The sequence below is a fragment of the Carassius auratus genome, chromosome 16 (assembly GCF_003368295.1).
Source record: "Carassius auratus strain Wakin chromosome 16, ASM336829v1, whole genome shotgun sequence".
NCBI classification, from domain to species: domain Eukaryota; kingdom Metazoa; phylum Chordata; class Actinopteri; order Cypriniformes; family Cyprinidae; genus Carassius; species Carassius auratus.
This window is the reverse complement of record NC_039258.1, coordinates 27,340,905-27,355,172: the sequence shown is the minus strand read 5'-3', so window position 1 is coordinate 27,355,172 and position 14,268 is coordinate 27,340,905. Positions and strand designations below refer to the sequence as shown.

The following is a 14,268-nucleotide window of genomic DNA, read 5'->3' as shown; positions in this document are numbered from 1 at the left end:
TGAACCCCAGAGAGCTCTAGGCCCAGAAAAAGGTTCACATACTGGCTGCCAGTATTCACAATACACCCACACAGCAACGTGCATGTCTCTGCTACGAGGGTGTATAATAAATTAAGGCACGTAGGGGGTTCCAGAGCCTGTCCTCATCTCTGTAGGTTGGGTGTGTCTTAAAAGAAGCCGTCCGGTTTCTGTAACCTCCATGGGAAGAAGGGGTGGAAAGGGAACTGTAATCTCACAGCACTCATCCACCTACACTGCAACCTTCCACATCTTGGATTGATTATGCTTTTCTTATGTTTCACAGGCATTGCTGTGTTCGCAAATTTTGACAAATGCATGTGGCTATATCGTCCAAGCAAGCTTGTTGTAGTTCAGATTAATATTGTGCAATAAAAGACAACTTGAACTATGAGTTTAATTTCTGAAAGAGTTTTCTAAACTCCTTTTTATTCATTCCAGGTGGTAAAAACTGATTTAACTTAAAACCTGGCATCATAACAGGCCAACCGAGTTGTGTTTGGTGTGCATTACTTAAAATACTGTTACATTACTTTTATTATGAATGCATATCAATTATTAGACTTTTTAATTGTATACTTTATATATGTTTTTTGCCTTTTTGTTTGTTTTTCAGTGGTCTTATCACAAAACTTTGAATGAGACTTCATTTTCACATGTTTTTAGTGCAGAGAAAACACAGTGGAATGGGTCCATACATAATACAGCATCTTATGTAGGCTACATTGAATAATTAAAAGTGACTTACAAGTGATGAAGCATGCAACAAACATAAATGATGTGAGGGATATCTCTGAAACACTCATGTGCATCAAAAATCTTCAAATAAAATAATTTCTTCAAAATGTTAGGAGCATAAATATAGATAAGCTTGTAATTGTACAAACACTCTTTAATAATATTTTTACATATGCATTTGATACTCTTTTTGGGATGTGACATAATCATATTGTTTGTATTCCAAACTAAGCAGAGAACAAAACTGTCTCTGTCTGCTCATCCCTGTGTTTAGTTTGGCCAGAAAGACAAAATTATGACAGAGCCCCTTTTGTAAGTTGTGTCAGCATTCAGTGTTTGCAGAGTCTCTTTAAAAACTCGTAAATATTTAGCTTTGATTGGATCTGATTAAACTTTGTCTTGATTTCTATACAATGACATAATTACCATAAGTGATTATAACTTCTGTGCATTATAAATGATCTCAAGGCTCTTGGGAACCCTGTCCACTCTAAAATATATATTTACAACCTGCTGGTCATGTTTTCCTTTGAATACAAATGGACGAATCAACAGAGCCACAATGACACACAGGGCAGCTGTGGCCACCTTAAATCGTAAACAGATGCAGTGACTAGACTTGTCATATGTCCTGCTGAGAAAAACAAGACACATGCATGTTCATTTATTCACCAGTCAATGCAAGGCCTGCATTTGAACCACAAGCAAACATTTCTTTGGACCAGCGAAGAAAACATGTTGGAAAACCAAATAAAGAGTCATTGCATTAAATATTTAGGGTGTTAGGAGAAGTAAGCGTGTAAGTAAAATGTTATTTAGCCTTCTGTTAAGTGTCTGTTAGTTTCAGGTATGAAACTAGATCATCTGAAACATTATAAAAGTTGAAAGATTTATGAAAGTATAACAAATTATAACTTGTAAAAAAAGAAATAATAATAATAATAATAAATAGACAATAGAATAATATTTCATGCATTTTTTTTAACTCTGAACCCCCTCCCCTCCGTTAAAGAAATGGAACCTCATTTTGTGCTTCAATTTTCCCTTAAGAGATCGCCTAACTCGTTTTTCCAAACATACTGTTTTTGTCAGGGAATGGCAGATTGCTGTAACGCATTCGGGAAACCGCAGTCATTCCGCGGCTCTCAAATGTTGGAAATATTCGGCAAGTTATAACCCGTAGAAGAGGCTTATCGTCTCCACAAATGATTAGTCTGACAGTATCAGTGCATTATGTACGCTACATAAACACACTGCTTTGGTCAAACCTTCAAGAAAAATAGCTACTATAAAATTGTGATAGAAAAGGGAGCAGCTACAATAACCAAGTAGAACTAAGAGGGTGGTAATGTGACGTCACTCCAACTTGGGTTTGTGTTTCTCCGACAAGAAACACGAGAGATTACTGCAGTCTTGCTCTCGCGATCGAGTCACAGGTGTGATCGATTTATTTTGTGGAAGTCACTTATTAGGCAACTCTAGGTAAGCAGCACGCTTTAATAGTATTTTCTTATTGTGAAATGAAACTTTTAGATGTGATTAAATATATTTTTTGATTGTACAAACATTTCTATGATACAGCCATTTGAGCATCATTCCATAGTTTTTAACTCTGACTATTAGAACTGTTATAGAAAAGAAAGAAAAAAAAAATTGAGCTCTGCAGTTTGCATTTAACCGTTTTAATGGTTTAACAGTAGCATGAATGAGTCAAACATTTGCATTTTGTGGACAGCCTAGATTTATCTGGGTTTTTTCTCTGTGAATCACATATACATATATTTAATTTAGCCTAACATAATTTGCTAAATTTTTACATAAAACGACATTCCCTTTAGGCTATATCTGCTATAGCCTTTTGCAATAAAAGCTGCTGCTATAAAAACTTGGGGGGGGGGGGGGGGGGGGGTTTGCATGAGTTTAGTTTAATTTACTGTAAATAGATGTCACATGTTCACCATAAAACAAGAAAATTACGTATCTGAATAGATGAACATTTCCAATGTGACATTTTACATGGCCGAGTATAGAAAATGCTTTCAGATGATGTTCAGAGCTTTTCTTTTGCAAAGCCTCACTTTATAACTCCACATCTGTCCTCCAGTGGACAAAAGCAGAATAACATGTTCGTTAGTTCGTTCCTTTTCTGTCTAGAGCAAATTTTGGTATATTTGAATGCTTACAAATATTTACTAAATACCATACTTGTTCTGTCAACCTAGGTTTGAAGGTACAATAATGGATCCATACAATTTTACAAACAGTCCTCTCAGTTACAACTCATCCGAGTATGAAGAGGACTATGATGATTATGATGAAGATACAGATCTCAGGAGATCTCTGAACATCATGTCACTGATAGTCTACAGTCTGGCTTTTGTACTTGGAGTTGTGGGGAATGGCATTGTCATTTGGGTTACTGGATTCAAAATGAAAAGGACAGTAAACACAGTCTGGTTTCTGAACCTTGCTGTAGCAGACTTCCTCTTCACTGCCTTCCTCCCTCTCAGCGTGGTTTATACAGCTATGGGTTTCCACTGGCCTTTTGGTCAGTTCATGTGCAAATTCAACAGCACTCTCAGTTTCCTCAACATGTTTGCCAGTGTGTACATCCTGGTTGTGATCAGCATTGACCGCTGTGTGTCTGTGGTGCGTCCAATCTGGGCACAAAACCATCGGAATGTGAGCCGAGCTTCTGTGGTGAGCTTTGGAGTTTGGTTATTTGCCCTGGTGCTGAGCTCACCCTACTTTGTCTTCAAGGACACTGCACCCGACCACAGTAACCCAAACATCATCAACTGCTTCAACAACTTTGCATTCTCTGATGACTATGATACACCAGAGGTGGTGGAGCTCCGTATTCTACGGCATCGTGCCATGATCATTACCCGTTTCATCATAGGCTTTGTGATGCCTTTTGTGATCATCGTCTCCTGCTATGCAGTCATCATCCATCGTCTCCAAAGAAACCGTTCTATGTCTGGCAGAACTGGACGTCCCTTCAAAATCATGGCTACAGTGATCACCGCCTTCTTTCTGTGTTGGGCTCCTTACCATATCCTGGTGCTCATTGAGATGGTAAACCACATGGGAACAAAATACAGCCCCACCCTGCAATATGTCACCACTGTTGGAATTCCCATTGCGACCAGTTTGGCTTTCTTAAACAGCTGCCTGAACCCACTGTTGTATGTTTTCATGGGACAAGACTTTAAAGACAAGGTGCGCAAGTCAATCCTAAAAGTTTTGGAAACCGCTTTCACTGAGGAAGTTTCACGTACAAATACCTGCACAAATTCAATGCCCACCATTCGTTACAAAGAGAACGGGAGCAAGTCCTTCTCTGATGCAGAAGTATAATTGCATAGCATAAATGAAGCACTTTTCTGAAGGAGGACTTTACAGAGTGTCTCATGTGATAATGCCATACTAAATAAAAATGAAACACAGTAACCTGAAGAACTGGATCAAACGAAATTTAAATGGTTTGAAGCTTTACACTAAAACACTGCCTTGCTCTTATGGGAATATGCTTATATGATGCAGAATTATTATATACATTTGTGTGTGTGTGTGTGTGTGTGTGTGTGTGTCTGTGTGTGTGTGTGTGTGTGTGTACTTGTTAATGCTATATTGTGAGGACCAAGAGACATTGTGGGGACTGGCCTGTGGTCCTCATGAGGGGAAAAAATAAAAAAAATAGTAAATGATGTTTATCTGAAAGTGTAACAATGCAAACTGGTTTTCTGTAGGGGTTAGGTTTGGGATAGGGATAGTAAATATTGTTTGGTTGGTATAAAAAGAATAGAAGTCTATGGAATGTCCCCACAATACACAGAAATTGTTTGTGTGTAAGAGAGAGGGAGATTTAATTATATACCCATAAAGTATTTGAAAAATAAAACTTGGTTTTGTAGGCCATGTATGAGCAAATTAGAATGAAGTTTTTACATGTATTGTGCATGTGATGCAAGAATGGCTTTTTGTTGTTTCTTTACTGTATAACTATTGTCTGCACATAATTTTTATGAAGTATCTTTTATTTCATATAAAATAGTATTAAGTTTGTTGATGCATATAAAGAATTAAGCAAAAAGCTGAAGCAAAATAAACATACTGATGAAGCTCCTCACTCTGTTCTTATTGTCTGTGGAGGTCTTGATATAGATATAATCCAAAACTGAACATTAATTCAAGATAATATTTAGTTTTTTTTACATTTTCTTTTTCAAATGTGAAAATTACATGAATAATCTAAGATATTTAATAATTTAATGTATGTTAATGCGTGCTGTTTCTATTCAACTAAATTATACTAAGTGTCTAAAGAGGTCACTTTATTAATTTATTCAAAGAACCTATGGATCTCCTCTAAGACTATTGTATTGAAAAAAGCCCCGAAATGCAATTTACAGACATTTAAATTTAATATGTGTATATTTTTGGAGTGTTAAGTCTACTCTTTTGATATAATAATGCAAAGTGCAGTCAGAACAAAAGATTTTTTTTTAAATGCAACAATGATTTTTGTTCAAGAACAGGAGATATATTTTATCATAAAATGCAAGTTGGTTTTTAGCTTAAATGTTTACCTTCTCACAAGAGATTCATGAAAGATGGTGGTCCATTCGGTTTCAGTTTTTGAAATGGGTAACAGATTCTGATTGTATTGCTATGGTCAGAATCAATGAAAGAGAGCCTTGATTCTCATAGCCTTAGTTAAGACTGTAAGAACCAATTAGATTTGCACCATGTCCAGACTGTCACTCACAGATACAGTGTTAACATATAAGAAGAAAGAACTTGCACACTTGTTCACTCTTAGGGCAATCCATTAACTGAACGAGGGAAAATGTCATATTATATTGTATACTTTGAAATTTGATTTTATGATATATAATATTTCATAGGGTATTTTATTATCACATGATTAAAATCTGAATCTTCATGGGAGCCTTTACTTTGCTGAACTATGGGGACAAAGATCTGGGCAGGGACATATTGTTTTTAACACTGATGGTTATATTGGGAGGAGAGTGCTATGATTCCATAATGACTTGAATTACACCATTACACACCATCACACTATCATTACTGCAATGACCCTGCGAATTAAACAGAGCCTTCAGAACCATCTTGAATGCTGCTTTGGTAAGGTTAGTTTATTATGTCATAGCTAAAAGCTATGTACTTTAACTATATGTCCAGTAGATGACAGTAATCCCCAATGTACCAGTGATTTTTCTCAGTTTAGCTCTAGAAGAACGGGGTGGTAAACATATCTATGTCTTTCTAGACATATGTCTTTATGCCTTTCTATATTATTTAACATTGTTCTGCTGTATTAAAAATCAATTTCATACAGATTTTTGTATATAAAGCTGCATCATTAAAATGCTTTTCTTCCAGCTGTTCTGGAATTATTTTGAATGAAGTATTATTGCCTGTCACATTAGGTAAATCAGCTTCCCAAAACAGTTCATATTTAATTCTTAGTTATATTATGACCATACCCTCCTACACTGCACAGCACATGCAGGAATAAGTAAACTGCAAAATTGTCTTGCTGCAATGTTCCAGGACAGACAATTGTACATAGCATATAGTTCAGTGCCAATTTATCTCAAAACAACAAAGAGATAGATAGATACCATCCTTTATAGTACAAGCATGCACCGAATATTAAATTAATTAAGAATTATTTATACACTTTCTCCCCATAGCTATACACAGTGTTCCCATTAGCTGGCATCTACCCTCCATTCCTATAGGTGGCGGTAATGCAGCGAAACTAATCGCACGCGAAGAAGATTGTCAAAAGGAAGGTTTCGTTTTTCTTTCCTACCCCGTTCTTTTCTTGACAATTTAGAGTTGTTTTTGGATAAACAACGACTAGTTCAGTTGACCGGTCAAAAAACAAAACCTTTGTACAATAAACGTTGAATTCTCAATAGAATTCGCTCTACAGCTTCACACTACACAGAGAGGAGAGGAAAGTTGCTACACGCGTTTGATCCTCTTCAGAAGTGACATTCATCGACGAGGTAATTCGCGGCTGTTTCATTTGTAGATAGACTGTTTCATGAAAGCACGGATTTATCTGTTGTTGAATGTCCCACACACATAGCCGGTTGGGCTTTACCTAGCCTATGTAGCGTAACGCGTATGTAATCTACATGTAAACCAACTTTGCTAACATAGCATGTTGTTTAGGCTTGTGATGTGGTGTTGCGTCATTTACGCGTTGTAGTTTGGAGTGAACTGTACATTTTCTCACGATCTTTCCGTTGTTATAGATTTGTACGTTTACCGTCAGTTTACCTTTATTTTATTTGCGGTTGCTGTTTTTAAGGATACCATTATACCTTCATTTGAGATCGATGAGCAACCTTATTTGTTTACTTGACTTATAAAGATAACACGAAGCTTTAATCATATGTCAAGAACATTAAAACATATCTAATAAATAAATAAATAAACCTATTGCTACTCAATACATAAGAAGCTACTAGTAAACTCCTTTGGAAAAAAAGGAGCTGAATTGAGAAATGTAATGATAATGTAGTTTCAGCATAAGATTCTAGCCATTTATGAGATTAATTCTATGCAATTGTTTTGTTTTTATGTCTGTGCATGAAATTAATTTCTAGTCATTATAAGAGCTTTTGTCTGTCAATTTTAACTTTGTTTTATTGTAAATACAGTAAGGAAATATTCCAAACCCTTGTTCAGTGTCAATACATAGGTTACCTGCTTTAACGTCGCTTTCTTGTTTTTGTCAGCCTTTAGAAATACTGGGTGTTGATCCTTGCCTTGGTAAAGGGGGAGTAATCACTTTTAAAACATCAGGATTGTGGTGAGTAAAAGTTAAACTCCTTACTTACTGTTTTGTACACTTGCTAGATATTTTGTAATATGAGTCTTGAGAATAAATTGTGCATTCCAATGCACCTAAGGAACATTCATTACACATTCAAGTCGGAAACATAAAGAAGTAGGCTAAACAAAACAAAAATATTATATTTTGAAAAACAAACCCAAATAACTACATCTTAATTCAAAACAAATCTTTTATTTATGTGTATGTGGTATAAGAAACTAACTGTTACAATAAGCAAACTGTAAAAGTAGAGTTATGAACATTGCACCATTCACTGCAGACTTGCTTTCCTGTCCCTGATCACTATATAGATTATAGATTTATTGGATTATATTAGTTTTTCTGCAAAGTTTCAAATCAACACGCCCCTCCCAGCATCACAACTTGTGTATGATCTAGGATTCTGAGTTTCCCAATTAAATATTCCTGTAATTCATAAATAAGCACATTGTAAATTAAATTAAATTAAATTTCTGAATGTAGCAGACGCTTTTATCCAAAGCGACTTACAATGCATTTAGGCTATCAATTTTTACCTATCATGTGTTCCCGGGAAATCGAACCCCCAACCTTGTGCTTAATAGCGCAGTGCTCTACCAATTGAGCTACAGGAACACTAACACATTGTATGGTCATTTATTTGTTTTGTGATATTTCCAACACTTTAAGAATAAATAACACACAGTGTGTTGATGTATGTATATTTTGGTGCATATTTTGTTTTTACTTTTTCATCTGACGTTTTAATTATTACTTTTTAAGAGGCAGCTGTAGACACTGATCATCTGATCATAGTGATGCACATCAGAAAATTGCCTGTGAGAAGGCTGTTTAAGGTGCAAAACTGCTGTTCCTATAAATAAAATAAACCCGTCAATACATGCTACACCATTAGCAAGCAAAGTTCTCCATACATTTATTAATTTTTAATATTCACAGTTTGTAGTATGTTGGGAAATTTGCAGCGTATTTGTTTCCCGTTTATTTGTATAGCACTATACATGATACAAATTGTTTCAAAGCAACTTTACAGAAAATTTACTTTATTTACAATATAAATAGCTTAAGAAAACAGTTTTTCATTTATGTGATGGTTTAGAACACTGCTTACTGCAAAAATCCCGAAATAAGACATTTTCTTCAAGTGCAGGGCAGCTCTGCCTTTTGACAGTACAATCTCTGATAGCTTTCTTTAAGGCCTCATCATAGCAACAGTAGTTAAAAAAGATTAATTAATTTCAGTCAAATTATATATTCACAGCAATAGTAATATGATTATCACATGGGTTAAAAGACAAAAAAAGTTATTTGATAGGCAAAGCATGTTGAATGAGATAAGCAGTAGGTCTCACATGCTAAATTGTGCATATTTATTGAATATTTTATACAAACAGCTTGTTAATCACCGCTATTCTACATTTATTTACACTTACCTACATACTTTTACTTCAGCATTTGTTTGCCATTCCTTAAATAAATTTTTCATAGATCAAAAATATGGCAAATTTGTAAAAAAAAATATTTATTCTGTTTATTGTGCTGTCATTAAGAATGTGTATGAGTTGGATTCAGTAATTTATATTTATATCATACTCTTTGTGAAACATACCAAAAATTACTGAAAGACATTGTGAGAAATTGTGTTGCTTTCATTATAAGTCATATTGTTTTAAAAAATGTTTTTAAATATTACCGTTGTATATAATTGGTTATATAAATAGCTATATAATCGTTTGGGCCCTGTTTTTAATTTATAAGATTAACTTTTTTTAATGTGCCAAGTTAGAACTTTCCCTAAATAATTCACAGTATTATCTGAGAGAGTGTTTATTTTTTAAGTAAAATGAACGTTATTATCAAAATGTACTCAAATTACTCTTAATTGAGAGCTTGTGAGTCAAATTCATAATGATTTTGAAAATCTACATCTATACCACAGATACCACAATGGTAGCACATTGGGCTCATTTAGTTGATGTAGATGTTGGTCTAATAGCTGCCCTGGGCTGAGTTACCCAAATATTGTAAATCTCAGTGGATTGCTTAAAAGTAATATGCATTATGAATTATGAAGAAATAAAACATTTTATTTATGCAAAAAACACCGCTTGCAACAATTTATTTGTGTCTTTTCTTTCTCTCTCTCTCTTTTTTATTTTATTTTATTTTTTACAGATGGCAATGTCTGAATTGCGGGCCAGAACCTGAAACAAAAGGCAGGCCATACATAACGAGGTTTACATCATTGTATTATGCTCCAATATCACATTTTCCTACACAGTTGGGGAATTGATGTTTAAATTGACAATCAAAGACTTATAAGGATAGATTTTTTATTTTTTAAATCCTTTTTGGAATGTTCTATTTTATTGAAGTTGCCATTTTAGAAACGCTGTGACCAGTTGTGGCTTTTTTATTAAATGCATATGGGAAACTTAGCCTTGTTTAATAGCAGCTGAAGTGAGATTGGATGTTTAACACACAATATTACCTGAAAAAAAAATTATAATAGTCAGTTATCATATTTTGATATTTTCTTTTTTTACATTTCACATAATATACCATGTTCTCAGTTTACTAAACGATTGAAATTTTTACCTCAAAAGAGGCTACATTTTGCTTTGTCATGATGGCTTACTCAATGGAATACATGCAGGAGTTAGGAGGAGGAGATGCCTTCATCTGCACAGAGTGTGGTGAAGGGTTTAGTCAATACCCAAAACTAGTCGAACACATGGCCATTCATGGGCTTACCGACATATTTTCCTCTGATGGTTTAAGCATAAGTAATGGTAGTTGTATCAATGCATCCATTGAGGTAGCTCTCCATGAAAACGGAATGCTCACAGTGGTTGATCGATCTGTGTTGTCTAACTTTGCATTCTTGTTTGGAAAACCTTCATCCAAGGCATTATGGTGCCAATCCCCTAATCAAGAAGCCTTGACTTCATCTAAGATACCAGAGAAGGACTGTACTCAGTTTAAGTGTGAACGATGTGGACAAGTGTTCAAAACCCCAAAGAGCTTACAACAGCATCAGCAGTATCGTGCCCTCGAGCAGGGGTTCAAATGCACTCTGTGCTGCAAGGTGTTTAATGACCGGGAGAGTCTGCAGAGCCACCTTCAAAACCATGCTCATGAGCGCTTTTATAGCTGTGGACACTGTGGAAAGCGATTCCTAAGACAGGAGACCGTACTGTCACATCAAAAGCAGTGGCATGGATCTGTTGGTTCCAAGACTTTGAGTAGATCTGAGGAAAATCAAAGAAATAACATGGACAAGTGGTATCCTTGCAAAATTTGTGGCTTGCGCTTTTTTTGGTTGTCTGACTTGCAAAGCCACCTAAACAGTCATTCTCGTGTCAGCAGGCCATCCAGTGAGGAAACACAAAAACAGGAAATGCTTGCGGACGAAGAAAGTAAGAAAAATGGCATTCATTCAGTTAAAGAGCCATGTTGTTGTGGCCTGTGTGGGGAACCTTTCAACCAAATTTCAGATTTAAGAGAGCATCATAAAGAACAGCATCCAGATGATGTTGAAGTAAAGGACTCTTCGGGTTTACCAACTAAGATGAAACAGCAGTACTATGGTGTAATGCGACAAATGGTTACAAAACGGCAAAAGCTGCGATTTGATCCACTTAGGCCAAGCATAAAAGGAAGACCTAGAGGTGTGAACAGAGCCAATTTGAGTGGTAAAATATTTTCCTGCAAACTCTGCCATCGTGTGTTTGTACACTCAAGCAGTCTCTCTCGTCATATGCGTTACCATAAGGGAACTCTACATGCCTGTGTTTATTGTGGAAGACACTTTCCACAAAGATGTGATGTCACAAGGCATGTGGCCATGTACCACAATTCAGCACTTCAACCTAAGGCTCATGGGGATTCAAAGACAGAACATGAGGATAAAACCAGTGAACAGGAACCTGCGAAAGAATTACCACAAACAGAAAGTGATGGTAAACCAGAAAAACCTGAAGAAGAAAATCAGCCAGATGACCTGTTAATTGGTTCTCCTTCTAAAGGAACTTCCAAACCAAGGATGAAGTACAAATGTAAAGAATGTTGTAGAGTCTTTGGGCTACTTAGTGTTTATCGGCGACACATGTATTACCACAAGCGAAGTCCCTGCAAGGTTTTGCTCAGTTGCCCTCTCTGTCCAAGCCGCTTCACATTCCTGTCTGCTTTAGATCGCCATCTTGAATATCATCATAAAGGAGACTCTGAAAATGATGGCACAAAACCTTCTGAGACTAATGAAGTTGATTCAAAAAGTCAACAAGGAGATGCTGATGCTGAAAAGCCTGATAAAAATGCTGATAATGGAATGTCATCTGAGTTACTGAATGATTCCACTAAATGTTTTGAGACGTAGAGATACACAAAATGGCCAAAAGTATATGGACATCCTTATCTAATGAACAGGTTTGGCTATTCCAGCAATTTTAGTGAAGACAAATGAAAATGCTTAACTCTTAAGTGGAATATTATGCGCTTTCAATTTTGTTTCAACAGCGAGGACCCTTTTTCTATTTCAGCAGGGCAGTGGCCCTTTAGTCAAAGCAATGCTCTACTCTTTCAGGTGTTGAAGAAGTGAATGGCATGCACAGAAATACTACTGAGTACCTTTGGGATGAATTGGGAATGCAGACAGAGAGCCAGAATATTTTGCTTGGTGTTATTGCTTGACTTTCTTGATTCTCGTGTCTCTTGTGAAGCAGTTCCCTGCAACAGTGTTCCAAGAGTGGAGTCTTGTTATAGCAGCAAAAGGAGTGAATCATGTCATACTTTTGAAAATAAACGGTTGACGAGCATCAGAGAATAATTTACCCCAAAGGCATTTAGGTCTTCATGCAAACCAGGACTGTCCTTTTGGAAAAGAAAAGGGCCCTCCCCACATAGTTGCAACAAAGTTGGAAGCAGCGAAAACTCAAACCATTCTGCTTGGAATGCCTGGAAAATAACCTTTCTAATAACTTGATAATTAGAAGAGAATGTCCACAATGAGATATAATGTAAATGAGAATTTCTCAGAATGCTCATAATAATTAACTCAGTTTTTTTTTTTTTTTTTCTTTTTTGAGTGTTGTGCTTCTGTAGCGTTTGGAATCTCAGATGTACCAAATGAATACTGTTGTCTCGTGTATATTGCATTTGTTGTATAGAAATATGTTTCCCCCAAAATTCCAGTTTTTGGATAAGCAATTCAAATTCTTATTCAAAGTTTACTAAGCAGAACGTATTAATCATGGAGTAAATTATGTAATTTGAACTGTCTGTGCTAAAAGCTGATTCAAGAACACACTCCTGTTGTGATTAGAAAAGTATGTATTTTAGCTATACATTTGTTTTTATATCAGTGTAGATTTTACCCCCCCAACCCCCCCCCCCAAACCACATAGGGTGTACATATTTTTTTTTTGTACAAATTGTTTTTCTTAATTTGCATATGTGGGGATGCCAAAACATATTTTTTTTACATCAGTAAAAAATTTTTGTCCAAGTCAAGTTCTGATTTGAGTTGTTTATAAATAAAGATAATTCTGTTTCCCATTTCTAAGGCCTTGTAATTGTTGAATTTTTCTTTCATGTGCCAAAGCTGTAAATTGTTTTTATGCATGAAAATATTGGTAAACATATCTTTGACTTTATTTCAGGTTATGTTAAACAAATTTCCCTGGTCTATATTTTGTTGCAGTAATTTAGCAAACTCAGTATTCATTGTCTGCATAGACAGCAATGCAAATATCACGGTCAAGATCTAGAAACCTAGTAAGGACATCGTTAAAATGGTCCTTACTCTTGAGTATTCCCGAGAATACTCTGTGTGTGTGCAAGGAAAACAGAAGTAATTACTTGTTCGACAATTCTTCTCCTTTACGTCAGTCTCTGCCATCACTCATGAGAGTATGCAGGAGCTGACGTTCTGACGTATCGTACCTTGAATTTGGTAGTTGCGTTGCTATCTTTATTTGTGTTCTGAAGATGAACGAAGGTCTTGCGGGTTTGGAATGACATAAGGGCGAGTCTTTAATGACAGAATTTTCATTTTTGGTTGAATTATCCCTTTAAGTCAAAGGGTTTTCATTCAGTCGGGCCCAGTTGTAAAGGGTAATGTCTTATTTGACCGCTTGTCATTGGATTGACCAAATGCAAATTTTGAACCAATATATGGTGCCACTCATTGCTTGTCACATCAAGACAGTGCAGTCTTTTTAATAATTCCTAGGATTTTAGATTTTTGCTTAGGGTAATTTATTATTTCAATGCTCTTTAAAATGCTAGTGCCATGTACAAACACAAGGTACCCTATGCAAGAGTCTTTAGTTCTGTGGTAATGTCAACACATATTAGTCACCACTTACTCAAACAATGAAGAACCTAAGCACTTCAGAAAAATCCATTAACAGTTCAAAACAATGTAAGTATGCCACAAATTTGTCTAAATCTAAATACCAATTGAGAAATCAGATGACCGTATTTGGAAAAAGGTACCTTTCAAACCTGAGAGAACCTTTAACAGTTGTCAAAATTAAATTAATCCAAACAACCATTGCATTGGTGTAAGAATGCTATTGATGTCAACAGTCAAACTGAATAAATCCCTGAGACAAGTCATAATGACAATT

The 14,268-nt window shown here is 35.7% G+C and overlaps 2 protein-coding genes across 2 annotated transcripts; both read left to right on the top strand.

Moving 5' to 3' along the window:
• The first annotated feature begins 2,126 nt into the window (after positions 1-2,126).
• Positions 2,127-4,884, top strand: fpr1 (formyl peptide receptor 1). Its single transcript, XM_026285022.1, has 2 exons — positions 2,127-2,238; positions 2,979-4,884. Exon 2 carries the CDS (start codon positions 2,995-2,997, stop codon positions 4,114-4,116), a length of 1,122 nt encoding a protein of 373 aa, XP_026140807.1. The 5' UTR covers positions 2,127-2,238; positions 2,979-2,994; the 3' UTR covers positions 4,117-4,884.
• Positions 4,885-6,537: 1,653 nt separating this feature from the next.
• Positions 6,538-13,010, top strand: LOC113116707 (zinc finger protein 594-like). The gene is made up of 3 exons (XM_026285021.1): positions 6,538-6,800; positions 7,539-7,612; positions 9,812-13,010. Exon 3 carries the CDS (start codon positions 10,263-10,265, stop codon positions 12,012-12,014), a length of 1,752 nt encoding a protein of 583 aa, XP_026140806.1. The 5' UTR covers positions 6,538-6,800; positions 7,539-7,612; positions 9,812-10,262; the 3' UTR covers positions 12,015-13,010.
• Positions 13,011-14,268: the final 1,258 nt, after the last annotated feature.

Bases quoted from the DNA above. Each gene is read 5' to 3' on its own strand.
- LOC113116707 (XM_026285021.1), top strand. From the start codon at position 10,263: ATGATGGCTTACTCAATGGAATACATGCAGGAGTTAGGAGGAGGAGAT.
- fpr1 (XM_026285022.1), top strand. From the start codon at position 2,995: ATGGATCCATACAATTTTACAAACAGTCCTCTCAGTTACAACTCATCC.